At 38.4% G+C, this 18,816-nt stretch overlaps 1 protein-coding gene across 9 annotated transcripts in view; it reads right to left on the reverse strand.

Moving 5' to 3' along the window:
• Nucleotides 1–18,816, reverse strand: part of DNAJB6 (DnaJ heat shock protein family (Hsp40) member B6) — a 59,924-nt gene that overhangs the window by 31,892 nt on the left and 9,216 nt on the right. For all 9 annotated transcript variants that reach the window (XM_083823709.1, XM_083823710.1, XM_083823711.1 and 6 more), the window contains 6 exons: nt 17,573–17,681; nt 16,038–16,147; nt 13,218–13,277; nt 12,747–12,857; nt 2,352–2,483; nt 1,311–1,452 (listed from right to left, as the gene is read on the reverse strand). In XM_083823709.1, the coding sequence (XP_083679835.1) occupies nt 1,311–1,452; nt 2,352–2,483; nt 12,747–12,857; nt 13,218–13,277; nt 16,038–16,147; nt 17,573–17,637 (620 nt within the window). In that variant the 5' untranslated portion in view covers nt 17,638–17,681. The remainder of the gene's footprint in view (nt 1–1,310; nt 1,453–2,351; nt 2,484–12,746; nt 12,858–13,217; nt 13,278–16,037; nt 16,148–17,572; nt 17,682–18,816) is intronic.

Raw genomic sequence — 18,816 nt, forward strand, 5'->3', positions numbered from 1 at the left:
GTACAGTTCACGGTTAGAGCTGTCACCTCAAATCGTCACAGCTGTACTGACACTACTTACAATTATCTAGGACTAAATGTCTTTTTCACAGATAAAGCTGTGCTGTCTTGATGTTGCATTTAGTATCATTTGTTACATGCATAATGTTCTAGATCCAATCACAATTTTGCTTAACACAAGACATGCAAGACAGTCTTCAATCCACCTTTAACTTGATCAAAGCAATTAAATTGGAGACCTACTGTATGATGAGTTTAGGACTAGCATGTACTGGGCAGAATTTAAGTATCCTTGACTAGAATAGGATATTATCAAAAAGCTATGTGGTTTTAGGTTCTTTGTTTGTTTGTTTTAAAAACAGGAAGATGAGCAATGTTTCAATTATTTTCAAAAAAATTTAATTCATGCCAGAATTTTAACTATCTTGGCATTCTCCCCTCATGACTAAAATGAAGAAACCACATGGATGGATACAAACTTCTCTGATAATCAGACAGTGAAGAGAACACACCCTTATCAAAAACAGGGAGAAAGGCTTCCTGTCCAAAGCAAAGTGTTACTCAAAGTTACTCCATAAATTCCCAAATGCATTGGTTTTCTCCATCACATATGGGTAGGCTACGTGCAGTACCTGAAAATTCCCTTTCCAATAAATAGGAAAAAGTTTCCTCCGAAGTGAGTTTCAGTTGCTTAGTTCACTTAGCAGATGAAACAAAATTAACTTTTACACAGAAGTTTAACTTCAAACACTTGTCTGGGAAAGCACACTAGAGCAGATGTTAGGGAAAGTTATTTCGTGTATCTCAAGTTTCCCAATTCCCAGTCAATAGCTTCAAGACCAACAGAAGCCAAGCACACTTTTCTCTTCGAGAAGCCCAAGCTGACTTGGTAGCCAGTAGTCAAAGACCATGATAAAAGATGCAAGGTTCTAAAAGCCCATGAAGACCGCCGCTGCTAAGTCCCTTTCAAACAGCAAACAAGTTGCTGCCATCATTTTTCATCAGGGCAGTTCTCACCACTGGCTTTACACAGTTAAACCCTCCCGGACTATTAGGAGTTTAGACAAAAACACTATCTTCTCTATTTTCCCATGCTACAGCTGCAAGTAACTCAGCAATGCCAAGAAGAATTACAAAGCCCAAAGCAACTTTTCTGCCTTAAAAAAACTCACATAAATCCAAAATTTTTTATGACCACATCATTAAAAAGTAAAAACACATACATGTATAATTTATCTATATATATATTTATATGCATGTATGTTCAGCTATGTATTTCTATATAGTTTCATAGAAACGTATCCTTCTTACCTCTTTGTAGTAATTTTTCTGCCGTTGACTATTTTAGTTGAGGTTGATACTGACTTGAAGTTACCCATCCCACTGCCACCAAACGATGCGGAGGAGAACGAAGTGAGACCTCCATGTCCCAGTGAACCAAACGAAGTAAAACCTATTGTGGAAAAAGTTAACATGAAAAGTATTCGACCAAAACCGTGTTTCTGCATGACTGTGAGCTTCAAATTTATCAGCCACCGGGACTAGATCCTAGCTTCACAACACCCTTTGATGGCTGCATCAACACAACATCAGTGACCGATGGCATTAAACACTGGTATGAAAATAAAAACGTGACTCTAGCGCTATCACCTTTTCCCATATGTACCCACAGTTCCAAATACTGAGCACTGCTCAAAAACTGTTTGTCCCTTCCTTTAAAGAAAAGCCATTCAAGCCTGTCAGCTGAACTCAACCATTATACCATTCTTCCCGCTCAAGGTAGAGCTAATAACTTTAGATCCTGATTTTTCATATTATCATAGAAGACCAGATGCCTTGGGTTAGCAGACAAAACAAGTTTTGTATCACTAATGTGCCAACTAGTACTGAAGATCTTTTAACACTTACAGAATGCTGAGTAGCAGCAAGTCTCAGCAACCTCTGAGACACAGCCTTCAACATTCAAGTTAAGTACCCCTAACTCATACTTAGTACTACCGTGGGTTTAAAGCACAGGTTTTCCCCAGTGACTTTTCAGGACCTTACCTAAAAGGTAAGGTCACCATCACACCAACACTCAAACACAGTTCAAAAACAATTCTAAAGCCATAAAGAAACTGTAGCACAAGAATTAAGAACGCAAACAATTCTACCTCTTTGAGGTCTGTTTACTTTTCATGAGCTTTCCAGGTAGACCTAAGGTTTTACTTACTTTTCAGAGAGCATCCTAAATTCAAAAAAATGGCCTCACAGTTGATTACATGAAGGAAACTTTACATCAAGAAGGCTTATTACATCAAGATGCTTTGTGAACCAAAACGGAAATTCCCTGTTAAGTATTGTGATATTTACCAGTGTCAAATGAAGGAAAAGCACTTCCAAAACCAGGGAATCCACCAAAAGCAGAGAAAAACGATCCACCACCTCTGCTTCTGCTTCCCCTTGGACCCCGCCTGCTCCCGAAAAAGTCTTCAAAAGGATCTTCTACAAAACACAAGACATTTAAGAGGTTAATCTCATTGAGTGATTCCATATTAAAACATTCGAGTTTCTTCAATTAAAAAAAAAATCCTGTTATAGTTGAGATTCTTCCTTTGAAATATTTGATTCTACTGAGCTGAACAATCCTCTAAAAAGGCTCCTTTGGGACTAAATTCTAACTCATGTTTACGCTTACAAATAATCATAAAAAGTGGTTAATCATTTTAACTATTTAGAATCAAAATCTGGTAAACCTAATGTAAATGCTCTTTCATTTTCAGCACAGTACAATTGGTAAGAGTTAAGACAATAGTATACTTACTTCAGATGCTCACATAGCATAACAAAGTATGACAGAAGAAATCAAATCAGCATTTATTTGAAGATAAATACGTCCACTGAGTTAGCATTTGACAGATTTAGAACTTTTCAGATGCAGAATCATGACCCCTACACAGCAAAATTTAAATTTAACAATTCCTAGAATATTGCACACATTTATAAGCACTTTCTAGTTTATTGCCCTACGAGATTTACTGCAGACCACCCCAATGGTGTCTCTAAAAAGTAACTTCCAGATAGGTTCTATCAATAAGTGAAATATAAAAAGAACAGCCAGGGACTGACTGATGACTCATAATCTTTAACTATTCTACGTGTTTATTTTAGCACTTGCCACATTAGGCACTTCAAGCACTTATTCTGAGACACATTTAGGTAGTAAGTTACAGGACACCGTTCATAAACCTACAAAGAACCATTCAGGCCCTACCAAGCTGTATCTCTGAATCTTTATTTATATATACTTACACACACACACACATATGTATATAGACAGACACCTATACAAGAACTTCCCTATTTACTTAAGAGTAATCAAATTTTCCTAAAAAAATAGATATTACTAGGATTGTCTGAAAAATGCTTTTTTCCTAATGCTCTTAAAAAATAGAGCAACATACAATTTCAATCATATAATTATTACTTTTTATAAAGTACCTGTTATGTTAAATTCAGAAGAGTTCAACTACTACAACCACTCTCTCAATCAGAATCAGAGCTCTACCAGGATGAGTATTGTACAGTACCAACAATTTTACCAAGTTTTTCAAGTGGGCGCTCAATACTGGAAGGTAAAAGTTTTAAATACTGCTCAGACTAAGCTCTTACTGGGAAACGCAGAAACTGGTGACAGCAGCAATAGAAGTATGAATGCAACACAAGATTCTTGTAACTGTCTGACTGTTCTGATATTTTCAAATTGAGAAAGAAGAGTTCAGAAACTCAATACTTAATCCAGCTCTGGTATCACTTCAAAAATCTAAGCTCATTTATGCTGTCATCCAGTCAATGCAGCAGTGACATTACCAAAACAATCAATCTGATAATAAAAAGATATCAGTTACCATCTGGTTTAAACATGATTACTTAACAGAAACGAAGTGTCACGATGTATTCATGCTGAACAAATACAGCCCCTGAAGTCCAAACACAAACTCCCACCAGCAAAAGATACAAAATGCCAGGAACAACCAAAATAACCCTATCTTTCCCCTAGCTTCCACCGTTATTTACAAGGCAGGACCAAATTTTTATCTTTCATAGAGCAGACAAGCAAGTGGTCTTTTTTTTTGTTGTTGTTGTTCCTCAGGCTGTTATGCTATTTTTTATTTTAGAACAAGTTTTCTTTAATACAAAGATGACCCGTTATGATATTTAAAAGATTAGAAATAAAACAAGACTCCTGGGCATAGAAATAAGGGAACCTATAACCAAAATCAGCATTTTCTTTTAATTGTCACAGTACTTGTTTGGGAAAAAATTGTGGTATTTTTCAGACTAGCTTATCAGTTAGCAAGTGAAAACACTGCAGTTAATTGTTTTGTAGTCCAATTTATTTTCGCCAGAGTGACTCAGAAGCTAGTTATGAAGGTCATTCACTCACGTGTACAAATGATCTATATTATATTACTCCCACTGTTAGGCTTTCTAATTATAGTCCAATTTTTCTTGTTACCTGGAGTTTGAATAAAAACAAAACAACCTACCATGTGAACTTGTAGTTTCTTACCTCCCACAGCATAGCAGCCTGTTCTGCATGTGAAACTCTCCTCTTCTGCACAACAGCAGCAAAAATGCAGGTTTTTATGGGAGATCACAGAACCCCCGACATCCCTGCTGTCAGCCCAGCTCTAAACTGATTATTGCCTACTCCTAGCTACATGAAAACCTAACCTAGACTTGGGCATGCCATATTAGCCTTTGGCAACCCTACGTACCAAGGAAAGAAATCGGTACTCTACTTCTAGCCTCGGGTGATTTCTGTTTGCAGTCTGGATCATGATCCTCCAATGCTCTTCCAGTAGTTCTCCCCAGTAAATAAGATAGTTAAACCACTCCCCTGCAACTGACTGCTGAATCCTCAGCAAGATAGATTATTTGGAGGCAAGAAGATTGCTTTCCTGGGGGAATATTCCCTCCCCTCATGACTATGTTACCAGACATTCAGGTAAAGCATGAAGAAAAAAATACTAAAAACACTGTGGAGAGAGGACAGCAGGAGGCTTCTCCATTCAAAATGCAGCATCATTTGTTGTATCCACTACCAAACGCATGTAAATATAGTGCCTGCATGATTGAAGCCGCTGTTTATGCTTTTAGACAATAAATCAAGATGACAAATAGTACCACTCAGGAAAATAACATTTCAGACTGCTAGGTCTATTTTTGTGGTTTAGCAGAACCTTTCTACGCACGACCACCTTTGTGCATAGCTAGCTTTTCTAACATGGTTCAAATGAAGTGAATACCACAATATTGCCCCCTTTTTTTAAATGACTTCTCTTACACTAGTCATTTTGGTGCAATTTACAATCCATACAATTTTCTTATTGGATGTTATATGCATATAAAATCAACAAAACTAAGCAGAAAAAATAAGGCCTTTCTTAAAATGGAAACTACTATATAAATACTACACAACAGAAAAGCACCATAAAACCAAAATACTGTGCCAGTGTCACCTTAGAGTCTAACTGAATACTGTCTGGAGATAATCCACAGTTTATTTTAATCTGGGTATTACCAGAAGCTTATGAGAGGACAGAACATCAGATTCCATTTCAAAAGAAATGTTGCAGCACACTTCTGACATGAAACTTGCGGCACCATCAAGTTGATGCCACAGCAAGGATCAAGAGAGACCAGAAGGTGAGATTTTGAGGAAGCCAGCAAGACAGGCTTGTACTGGATCAACAACATGAGATGACATGGAGATTTTTTGGGAGAGAAACGCAAATGCTTAAGCAAAGAACTCACAAAAACTTATTACTTCTGAAAAAACGAGACACAATGAAGGACTTCAGGACTCTTGTTATTTGGTAGGAAGACCTACCAGTTGACAGTTGCTGAAGCCAAATTAACATGAAGCTAGGAACACAAAAACCCCAGCAACACAAGACTGTATATTAGTGTCAGAACTTTCAGGCGGTTTTCTTAGAGTTAACATGTCCCCAAAAGAATCTACTTACATCAGAAAAATTTTTGTGCTAATTCAAACCCATCAACTGCCCTATTCCTCTTGGTAGAACGTTACACCAACTCACTGTGTACAACAGAATCCTACCTTAATTTTCTGTAGTCATGGGAAAGAATTTACCCTCAAAACAAATCAAATACAACCACCACCACTAAATATCTCGCTGCAGTTCAAAATGAAGTAGGTCATGATCCTCCCACCCTCAGTTCTCATCTGTAACAGAAACAGGATTTTCTCACTTTCAGCAGCATGATCCACTCGCAGAATACTAACACAAGATTTGGTCCTATTTGTCTTTCTTTCCTGCCTTGTGATCACAGAACCACATGACAAGTTGCATTAATTCATTGATGCTAAAGAAAACACTACACGTTTGTATCGCTAGCTTTCTGTTGCATCCATGAGCTAATCTGACTCAGTACTGGTGAGACTGCTGTATTTGAAAGAAAGCGGCCAGGAAAAGCACCATAGGGTGGAAGAAGGGACTAAAGAAGGCAAAACCTGAGAATCTGCATCTGAGGCAGCCCACAATTCAGTTTGATTTAACCAATTTCATTAAATCAATCTAAGGCATTAGCTCAAATCACCAAAAGTCACTATAAACTAAACACACCACACTTCCTATGACGGTCACTTCTACCATGACACTTACCTCTTCTACCATGGCAGCTGCCTGGGCAACCAGAGGGGTTCCTACCAGCTGAACAGAGCACTGCCCGATCAAAGGACGTTCAGCCAAAGCACTTCTCTGCGATGGTTTCCAGTGCCACTGTAAAAGCAACTGCACTGGTACAGGGCAAACAGCAGGAACAAGTGCCCAAGGGTTGAAAGGAGCACAGGGACATGCTTTCAGCGCTACTGCTACCATGCTGCCCCTCATGAAAGGGTTAAGCACATCCCAGTGGAGTGCCATCGTTCACCTCCAGAAGACTCAAGAGTCGAGATAAATTGTGCACTGTCAGCAAGAGTTCTCACACGTACAAACTGCTGCAGCCAGAGACGTCGATAATCTCACAGGTACAGTATGCAAACGAACACTGCCCTGTAAAGACAGGCTCACTGCTCAGTCACCACTCGCAGGACGACTTGCCCAACCAAACCCTCCTTCCTTTATTCTCTGCAATAAAAGCCATGCTATTGCCTCCACCGAAGCGTGACACTGAGGAAAAGCTTGTATTGCAGATGCGGGAGGAGGACACCGTAACTGTAGCACGCTGAACAGAGTCACGTTGAAAGGCTGCTCGGCCCCACATAAGGGAGCAGTCAAACTGAACTGCATTCGCTATTACAGCCTGCAGTGTTTCAGCAAGCAAGACAGAACAGGCTGCCTGCCTGCCACGAATTCCTTCTCTCAAAGGCACACTGTAACTGACTTTATGGACCATAACAGAACTGAGCATAATAAATGCGGGTCTGAATAACACCCTTATGCAAAGGGCTACAGTTACATGATGTGCTGAAGAAAATCCTTGGAGTAGGTGTTTCTATCTTGTCTCCTATTTGATAAAAGTTTCAAGGATACAGATTTGCAGAATACACACAGGACCTGGCGCTACAGCTCTGAATTATACCCAAGACACAGTGAAGTACATCACCAGAGCTGCACAAGCAGCAGAAACCCAGAGGCGCTTTGCATGGAAATATTTTCTTCCTTAACTACAAAGGATGCTATAGCTGCTGTGTTGATGCCACTTACTCTGAAGAGACACTGAGATGTTGCAAACACTGTTGATTCATCTGTATAGTGTTTAAATACAGACTTTTATAATTGCTCACTTCCATAAATTAGATGTCAAACAGATGGTTGCCCCAGTTATTTAGGAAACTTTACTTAGTAGAAATGTCATAGCATTTCAAAGTCTTTCTAATGATATATACCAGAGATCCTGGATTAGTAATTCCCTAGAAAAAAGAAGATTCAAAACATTACCACCTTTTAATTCCATCTATACCATAATTAAATAGATGTTAGAGAATGGCAAGTTCAACTCTACACAGCATTTCATTTATCAGGCCACTGCCCAAATGTTCAGACACACCTTAAAAGTGGGGAAATCTTCCACTACCACTGTATGACCTGCTCACCTTGTGCCACGTCCAGCATTTGTCCTCCCAAGATGAATTTACACTGCTAGCCATCCAAAAAGAAAATAAATCAATCTTGGGGACTACCAGGTTGAACTGGCTCAGAGATGCACACAACAAATGCAATCAACAAAAGGCAGAGGAAAGAAGGCATGCCTGGGACAAACCTCGTGTTTGGCCAGCAAGCTATCAACCAGCTCCTCAATGCATCTACTGGGACATTAGTCAAAGATTCAAGTTTTAAGATGCATGGAAGAATTTGGAGCAAGGCCTCCTTCTCTGCAGCAGAAGCAGCTGTATGGTAGCTTCACTACTCATGGAGCCACTGCACTGGTTCCATCTATCCTGTTTGAGATGACTCCTGCAATGTAAGCATTTCCTTTGAAGCTATCGAGTTATTTCAGAAAAATTAATGGTTGTAAGATCTGGACCATTCAAGTGAATAACTATGATCTAAGACTGGTGCTTAACTACAATTGTGCACTTTCATACCAAAGCAATGAATGCACATGCAAATCTTTGAGAATCTCTAAATACCAAAAGTTGCACATTTCTGTCAATTATAAAGAGGAAAACATTGTGCAAGATAGCTTTAGTTTGAAGCCTCCTCCTTGTTCAGTTTTAGGAATCAATTTGACTAACAAATGTATTTTGCATTAGAACATCTAATCATCATAATTATCACAAAATGGGATTACGTATGGATTAAAACCACAACGTGACTGTTAAATACAACCCTTGCCCTAGCAAGATTGTATCTAAATGTCAAAAACAGGCTTTCACATTCGTCATTTGAACATGTCATTTGGAGATAACTGAAGCTGAAATGTCTACCCTCCCTTGGCTCTGACTACTTAACAGTCACTTTCAGTCCTTGCGATGAAAAGGTTGATGAAGCTACCCTATCCTGCTTCTGAAACAATGTCCTGAAACACAGATCACATAAAATAATTTTACAATGATTACTGCACACAGATTTTCCTGTCAGGTGAAGTCTTTAGCCTATATACTTAAGGTAACTCTATACTTTTCCAGAACTCGTGTACTGCTTTCTGTAGTCAGTATTACAGTAGCTACTCTGCAGTAATTCTGTTGTTTGATGGAACCAAACCACATTCCATATAGCTAGCTCCTTGAGTTCCTCTGTGAAAAACATAAATATCTAGTTAACCATATATAGAAGTTTAACTCTACCAATGGTTTCCAACATTATTCCCCAGGCTCCCCAGGGCAGTGGTCATGACACTGAGCCTGCCGGAGTTCAAAAAGCATTTGGAAAACACTCTCAGACAAAGGGTCTGATTTTTGGGTGTTGCTGTGTGGAACCAAAAGTTCGACTGGGTGACAACATCCTTGTGGGTCCCTTCCAACTCAGAATATTCTACGATTCTACAATTATAGAATTTTGAATATCACTTTACCAGGTAAGTGTAACACCCAACATAAAATTCCACAGATGACATATAGGTTTATATGCATCATTTGGTAATAAATTTATATTAAAATACATCATGAATTCTAGTTACCAGACAACAAATGCAGAACATTTATTAAATACAATTCTAGAAGGTATACTGAGAAAACTAGAGTGTGTTTAAGCACATTACAGCTGTTAAGATTATTATCTATGTCAAAAGAGACAGACTTCTCTAAGCCATCAAAGTCCAGACTGGACATCCACCTGGAGCAGCTTAACACATTTGACCATGGAGAAAAATAAAAACAAAACATGGTTCCTTGTTGAATTCAGTTGATTAGACACACAGGCATCTAATGCCATTTGACATGCCCTAAAATATCCTGCCTAGTTACTGCTCGCTGAAGGACAGTGACGTGCTGTAGGTCCTGGGCTGTATTTTCCAGACCATACGGAAGTTACTCAGGCATCTCAGATACTCTAGACCATCTCAAGTGTTACCGCATGCCCATATGAAGCTCACTGTATACAAAAGGTGACTTTACTTCAGGAGTTGTTTGAACCACTATATAGGTTCTTAGGTCACTTCTGTGCTCCTAGGATGCCATTCTTCCTTTCAGTGCAATTCCTCACTGAAAATCCCTTCCAATACATAATCTGTTCTTCAACTGAGAATCTGAGAAGCCTCTAAATCCAAACTAAATCAGTTCTTTAATAGCCCAGAATCCCAGTCAAATGTTTTTGCCTACACCCAAACACATTCATTATTGTTCTTCACAAAGCTTGGAGGAGCCATCTTTAAATTAATGAATACACCTCCACCGTCAGCGGTAACATTGGGAACCTTGCCTCACTGTGAACTGTAAAGATAAAGCAGAAGAATCTCCTTGAAAAGTTTACGACCAAAATACAAATTAAACACTACGTGGAACACAAATAAAACAAATCAAAGCAAGCACCATATGCAAATTGAATAGGGTACAGTTTAAGTACAAAACTTACTAAAATGAGAAATCAATCCCTATAATCAGGGGTCAACAGTTCTAATGTCAAAGGACAGTTCAAGAACAGAACAGCTATATGGCATGGAAGACTGAACACCAATTAACCAGACATTCATGTTCCAAGGCAGTACTATGCCATACAAAAAGTAGTACCACAGAGGGAACAGCACCTTTTCCCTTCTTCCAATGACAAGGATTACAACACATCCATTCGTCAAAGAGACTGAAAACTATCACTGAAATTGCTCAGTAGGAAAAGGCAGACTCTGCTGTAACAGTGTCACAGAAAACAAGCCCACATGCCTGAGCTGAGAGCTGACCTGCTGTTAAATTATCAGCTCAGGTTCAGAAGAGCACTCGCCTTCAGGCACACTTACTTTTACAAAGTATTCGCCTGCAAAGCAAGGAAGAGAAACTTTGGCTGAGCTAATTCCAGAGCAACACATAGCAAAGGCGTAACTTAACTTTACTCCATTTGGAAGCGTTTCGAGCTGCCTTCAGAGTATTACATATTTACATTTGAAGAAAGTCTGAAGGGACCTTTCAGTTAACAGTATTAGTCAAAAGTTAGAATGTCTGACAGAAGGTCATCTCCAAGCAGGGCCACCCACAGCAGGGTACCCAGGACCACAACCAGGTACCTTCTGAAGATCTCCAAGGAGGAGACTCCACCACCTCCCAGAGCAACCCGTGCTGGTGCTCCAGCACACTGACGATCACACTCATTTCCTCATGTTCCCAGGGAACCTCCTGCAGCTGTGCCCCTTGGCTTGTCAGTGGGCACCAATCTGGCTCCACCTTCTTTATACACTTTCTACAGACATTTAGAAACTGACGAGACCCAACTCCAAGCCTTTTTATGATAAACAATGCCAGCTCTCTCAGACTTTTCCTCATATAAGTGATGCTCCAGTCCCTTCATCACCTTCATGGCCTTTCACTGGACTCCTTCCAGTATCCCTCCTATATTGGGGAGCCCAGAACTGGACACAGTACTTCAAGAGTGGGCTAACCAGCACTGAGATCACTCATTTCAACTTAAATGGAAATCCTCTTTTACTATTCTTCTACTGTGGGAACAGTGAAGGAGTTTTATCTTCCCAGTCCAAGCCCCCACCTCACTCATCAGTATTTTTTTACTAGATGCTCCTTCCAATCCATCCTTTACTTCTGCTCATTCCCCACTGGATTCTTCCTCTAATCACTTCAGATCTGCTGCTTATCCCCAGTCAGACTGTTCTTCTAGCTAGCCATCTAACTCACCAACTAACCTTCTACTGGATTAAACCTCTAGCCTCTCAAACCCTTTTCTAATCTTTCCTTATAGTCATCAAACAACCAAATGACGATCACTGAGGAGTAACCTAAAGAAATATATAATTAAAATTGGAGCTGAATTAGCCAATTTAGTTTTTAAGTAAATACTGAACACAGGATGTATTCCTCTTTTGCTGCATAAAATGCTGACCTATAAACATGCACTGAGATATTGAAAGAGAACTCTACCACATGTGAAAAAGCCCTCACACACTTGAACAAGCAAAATCACAAAGCCAAAAGAGCGTCAGCAACATGGTAAAAAGGTCACTGACAACTTCATCACATATTGCTTCCTTTAACTACATGAAGCATGCAGACTTCAAGAGCTATTTAAGTTATCCGTACTTTTAGGTGCTCCGTCCCCCAAGCAGACATGTGACATAAAATTTGGAAGACTATCTAGAGTACGTATGCAGCTGTTTTTATTTTGATACCAGAAAACGATTCGTGGTATACCATTTCACATTAACTGTTACAACATAGCTCTCAATGTTAACCTACCCAGTCCAGCAGCTCTCAGAACTACATTAAATATTTACAGACCAAAAGAGGTCAAATTCAGCAGATTAAGTCAGAGAGAATTCCAGTGTATACTTTTTCTGCCCAATGTTATTTCCTTCCAACCTATAGAGACAGATGCCACAGTTTCATTGTTTTTTTTTTTAAACCACACCTTCTGACAAAACATGAATTGGCAAGCCAAACCTGTTCTGTACTACCAAACCAACTAGGAATAAAGTGAACGGTAACAAACATTTCATTATTATATAAAATAGCAATTGTTTACCACCAATTTGCAGAGCTACTTCTCATAAAGCCATATTAGCTATGTTTGTTTTCTAAGAGCGAAGTTTTAGCCACACTTCAGACAAACATAAAACTAAAACCAGTAAACCACTTACCGAAGAAGTCAAACGAAAACGGGTCCCTTCCACCAAAAAACTCCCTGAAGACATCCTCTGGGTTACGGAATGTAAATCCAAATTCAAATGGATTATCATGATGACTTCCGCCTGCAAAAAAAAAAAATCAATTACCCTCACAAATTTGTGTTGTTAAGAAAGTTCAGGCTGATATGGTTTTTGAATTATTTAAAAAATAAATACACATTAAACTTTCTAAAATTCCTCTATAAGGTATCCCTCAAGTTAATTACGCAATACTTTTTAATAATTACTTCTATCTTCTGTTTCCAGATATCAGCAATATCTTTTATAACTAGAAAAACTGTAAAACAATTCTAAATTCAGTTTTTAAAATATTACACTTTAGGCCTTAGTGATCTGGCATTTCCAGACTCCTATCTTAGAAAGCTGCAGAAAATGGCTTTCCATGAGAACAGAGAAAACAAAGACTGGCAGTTATCAACATACCTCCACCTCCATTTATTAAGCCTTCTTTTCCATATCTGTCATAGATGTCACGTTTTTTAGCTACAAGGAGAAGTTGTACATTTTATCAGTAAATGAGCAGATTGAATTTGGAAAAAAAAACACTTAAATGTTATTCCCAGCTAAACATCTCAAAGCTAGCTTACTTAAAGTTCGAAAATGAAACTAATAAGAATTTTTGTTAAAGACTACCAAAGCAATTTAGGTTCAAAAAAAGTAGACATTAACCTTTAGACTTACCACTATTTAGTTGTAGAAGCTTAGGTTCCCTTGTATCAGGAAAAAAATATGGAAAGTTCCAGCATTCCACAAGGAGTTTTGTCATTAAAAAAAGACTACTGCAGTCTTCATCATCTTTACACAACTACCATTCAGAGCTTTAGGTTGTAAAGCTCTGAAGTACTCTCCTCCATGTAAGTGTAATCTCAAAAGTTGGTCAAAACTCGACTAGATAAAGCCCTGATCATCAGTCTCCAAAAAGGAAGATTCCAGTCTCTCTGGCAAATCGTCCATTCCAGTGCTTAAGCATTCCCATTGTAAGCATTTTCTTCCTTCTATTCAACTGGAATATCCCTTGTTGCAGATTTACCTTGGCATTGCCTCTTTTCCTTTTATTGTACAAGACCAAATTAATCATGACCAAGTTATAAGTAAGGAAGGACACTGTTTTGTATGACACACTACAAATTCAAGTTAATTATAACCACTTCTAGTTAAACATGGGGACCAAAGAGATGTTAAAAAAAAATGCCATGGAAGCATTTATCTCAAACTGCTTGTTCTCTATTATTTTAGAAGACATGCAAAGGCTCTTAATTCCACTGCAGATCAGCATTCCAGTGTCCATGATAAAGGGGGAGAAAACAAGTTAATTCCATGTCACTGCATAAGAACAGACTGCACTGCTGGTACTGGAGAGGAACCCGAGAGTACCATGCAGACAGGCAACTTATTCTGCTTGCACTTCTGTGGAAACATGAGCCAAGATTCAGTCAGGACATCTGGCTTTAGATAATATTAAATAACATGCTATTCCCACAGGAATCTTTTCAGGGAAAGACATTTTTGAAATTTAAATAGTATCACTGAAAGAACACAGTTACCTCAAGCAGCTGCTGAAGAGTAAAATACTTCCTTCTGACCAACAAGAAATTAAGTTTTATATACTGGCTATCACTCACAAACAATGGAAACTTGCAACAAATACACACACACAGAGCAAAGCCAGGTACGTTAGCCATAACGTCTTTCTAGAACATAATTTTTAAATAAAGGAGGTTAACCTGCCCACCAGTGAGAAACAGCCAAAGCAGCAAGGTGAACAAACTGTCAGAAGGGGCAGGAAACAGCAAGGAGGACTTGAGGGCTCAAAAAGCCCAACGTTCGTCTTGAAAAACATGTTCTTGAAACCTCAAGGGAAGCGTGTCCTATGATCACCCAATTTCAATATTTGCATACGTAACCCCTTACATAACTATTCTTCTTGCAGAAGTCTGTCTACATTCAAACCAATAATGGTGTCAGGAAACTTTATTAAGTCTGCAGGACTGCTGATTGCCTCTGAACTACTGGGCTCAGGATTCAGTTACCCTTATGCGTAAGTGATTGGTAAGACATCAATAACTTTGGATTTGGTCTACATCCAAAAAACAAGCAGCATTTCCATACGATATTCTGAAATTCTAGCAACATACTGCTTCTGAAGAATTCAAAGCTCTGCACACCAACCAGTTCTTTCTCCCATGCCAATTAAGAATCAAAACCAAAGAAACAGGGTGTACGAGACAGCAGCTTGATAAACCAGGCCAAATTCTGAAGGGCAATCTAGATGTTGCTGCTACTACTTTAAATATAGCTTTCCCAAGCTCATTGGTCTCAGGTGAAATCAAGGACACTTCAGAAATAGCATACAGACAGCTGCAGTCAATTACAGAGGAAAATAATCAAAGTTCTTAAAACACTTTGTTATGATTCAGACTGCTTTTGCCAGAACACTCACCAAAATTAATGCTGCTTTTCAAGCAGAAAGATACGGGTGAACTAAAAGCTGAATTCCTGCACTGCATGGGTCAGGCTGAGCAACTGTTTTGTAACAATTCAAAACATACACGCTCTCCTCAGTATCACAGTAGACTGAATTTATGGAATTCACCCAAACACAAGCCAAGTTTTCAAGCAAGTATTAAAAAAAAATCTCAGGCTTTGTCAAAACTAGTTTACTATTAAAAGAACTAGCAACAGTAGATACTTCAGAGGTTGTCTAGACTCTTTTGTAATGGTAGATCTCAAAACACAAGCTAAAAATCTTTTCACTTCCCCCACAATAAGTCTCATTAAAACAACAGAATCTGTAAGACGTTATTGGCATTACTAAATTAAATTCCCTAAAAAACAGTATCACACATCCGCACGCACCATAAACTTGAGGCATTTCACTTAACACTTCCCCCGTATTTACACTAACATTGGCTCGACCTCCTTAGGTATGGTGAATTCTCAGTAGTCACTGATACCTCTTCAGAAATTTATGTAGAGGGCCTAGCACACGTGGGATTTTGATTTCAAGAAGGAAATTGGCTTAGTTACTCATCTAGTGAGATCCTGAATTTTCAGTTTCAAAATTTCTGCTTATTCTGTCTTATCTGGAAGCTTCTGTTTCTTTGCAAAGAAAGTAGTTGAGTTAGATGATGAATCATGGTTAAAATAACCCTTTAAAACATCATGAATTTTCTCCTCAGCATTTTTGGTCTCTCACCCAGTACCTAGAGACCTGCAGTTCAGAAGCTCTTCTAAAATACCTACCGTCTGACAAAACTTCATACGCCTCAGCCACTTGTTTAAATTGCCGCTCTGCCTCTTCTTTGTTGTCCGGATTTTTGTCAGGGTGCCATTTTAATGCCAATTTACGGTACCTAAGTGGAAAAAAGTTAGAGGTTATTTGAAATGAAGAAATATGATATACTGATACAGACAAAAATGTTTCAAACAAGATGCCAGGACTAAAATATTTAGAATTTCCCCAATGATTTATATCTTGCGTCTAGACTGATAACAACAGATTTTGCAGGTAAACAAAGAATTGTCTAGCCAGATTTGCTTTATATATACACATATCTATACACACACACACATATATATATAAACTAGAGTTCTTTAGCTATTTTGAGATGAATTATTCCTGTGCGTTTCTGAAAATATAGCAGGTGTGTCAAAACATCCCCTAACTTTTCTGCTCCATGATTCTCCTTAGAAGCTCCGTACTACAATCAACTATGGCAAGCATCAAGGTTACTCTGCTGATAGAGATGATAAAGCTCCAGGAGTACCCTGATACCAAACCGTCACAGCATCTAACATCAGTGGCTTGACTGCTATACCTGTATACAGTCCCTATCCTCAAAAGAAGTATTTGAGGCAAAGTGTTCATAACCACTTAGAGGAACAAAACTAAACTTTGGCTTATGTTGATTTGGACTGTTTTACACGGTCATAAAAGATTACAGTTCAAACAGTTCAGTTTGAACTGTTTTTACATAAACGTATATGCAGGAATTTGCACAAGAACAAGGGAAAAAAACACCTACCCTGCACTAGCACAATTTGATTAATTTTAAACTCAAGTACCCAGGAGAAGGCAAGACAAACTTTTCTCTGTCACTTGAAACTGCAACTTAATGTCAGATGTTTCTGGTTTACTAAAAATGCATGCTACCAGAACATTTCTTTCCAACAGTTCCCTGAAAAGTAAACAGTATTTTTTAAAATGTTACAAACACCCAACCTAAAACAATACAAAGACAGTAAGTCCAAACAAAGAACTGTATTTAGTTCCTTTCAGTATTCCTAATTTAAAGTGTTTCATTTTTTTATATAGTAACAGATGTTCTGTCCATCAAAATCTAAGCACAGGAACCAGACTTCACATTAAGTACTAATACCAAACAACAACCAAAGAACAGTGTGCCAAATATTTGTTAATAATTTAGAAAAAGCACCTCTGCAAATGAGAGGAAGATTAGTTGCAGTTCAGCCACAGAAGGGGCTGTCACTGCCTGTACAGTATCAAGCTTAGAGATAAACTTGTACGGAAATGCATTTAACAGCAATCACAAACCAGTGGCAGACAGCATTTTCACTTCAGCAGTACCCAGGATTATTTCCCCAATTTCATAAAAACAAGCGAATGCTTTTCTTCAGATCACTGCATATTTCTCAGTTAGTAGACGTATTACCTCAAATTACTACTCATCCAAGTATTGAAAACACAGTGAGGAACTGGAAACCATGTGATTATATTTGATCCGAAAACATCTCATGTATACCAAAGTGACACTTACGCTTTTTTAATATCTTCTGGTGAGGCATGCTTCTGCACTCCCAGGACTTCATAGTAATCCACCATGTTTCAGCAGTTGTCTTGTTCACAATAGACGGGTCTTTCAAATCCTGCAACAAGAAGAACTTGTAAATGAAGTTTGTACAGTCACACTACTTCATAAAAAAAAAAGGGAGGAATTTAGTATCTTCTACTACCCAACCCAACAGAGTTGCTTGTTTTTAGAAATTCAAATGTTCCAAACACACACACGCTAATTTTAGGTTGACACCAACAGTCACTTTGATTCTAGTTTGGATTTATGTTCTTTAATTTCACTGAAAGTGTAAAGAAATTTAAGGAAATGCAGGTCCTGAAATAAACGTGACTGGTAGTTTTAATCACAACATTAAGAAGAATTTGTATAGTATATCATCATTTTGATATACAAATTAATAACCTCTGAATGCAAAAGCCACCATGAATCATGTCCACATGATCATCTAGGTTGGAAGAGACCTCCAAGATCACTTTGTCATCTCTGGCACCTATGTCACATCTTAAGCACACATGAGCACAAAGTGCCACATTCTTTCACATCCACTTTTCAGAATACTACTTCCACTTTGTTCCTGTCAAAAAAAGCAGCGTGCAGGTCTCAGAAATTTAAAATTCCTCCTATTGTTTCCGATAAGCCTTTCCTGTACTCAGATCTTGACAGCATAATCACTTAAAAGCTAGTAAATGCCATTTACTTCTTCTATGCTTGCCAATAGCAAGTACACACCCAGGCAACATCACTCAAACTAAGGTTAGCCAACGAAGTCCAGTAAGGGAGCACTTTGTGTGTCTTAGAATGAGAGAATAAAGTTTTCACAGGAGTCCTAAAAAATCTACAAGTTAAAAGAAAAAACACTGGCCATAGTTTAAATAAAGTTTTTTGTCAATATCGGAGAATAGTTACAGGGAAGACAATAATCATTAATCCAGATTGCCACAAAGATTAAAGAACAGAACCTTCCTAAAAACACAAAGAGCATTTCCTCTCTTCCTGCAATGACCTCCTCTCAGTGCAACAAGTCTCTGTCCTGCCACAAATTGCAACCACCTTTCCATCTTACCTCCTCTTCTGGTTAGTTGCACGAACAAAGCAACAGTGACCTTTTCAATCACTTATTGACTCGTTGCATGACCCAAATATACTCAGAGCATAACAACACAGCAATTATTCACATTTTCTTATCCATGCAACAGGAAAAAAATTAG

The sequence above is a fragment of the Anser anser genome (assembly GCF_964211835.1).
Source record: "Anser anser genome assembly, chromosome: 2".
Taxonomy (NCBI): domain Eukaryota; kingdom Metazoa; phylum Chordata; class Aves; order Anseriformes; family Anatidae; genus Anser; species Anser anser.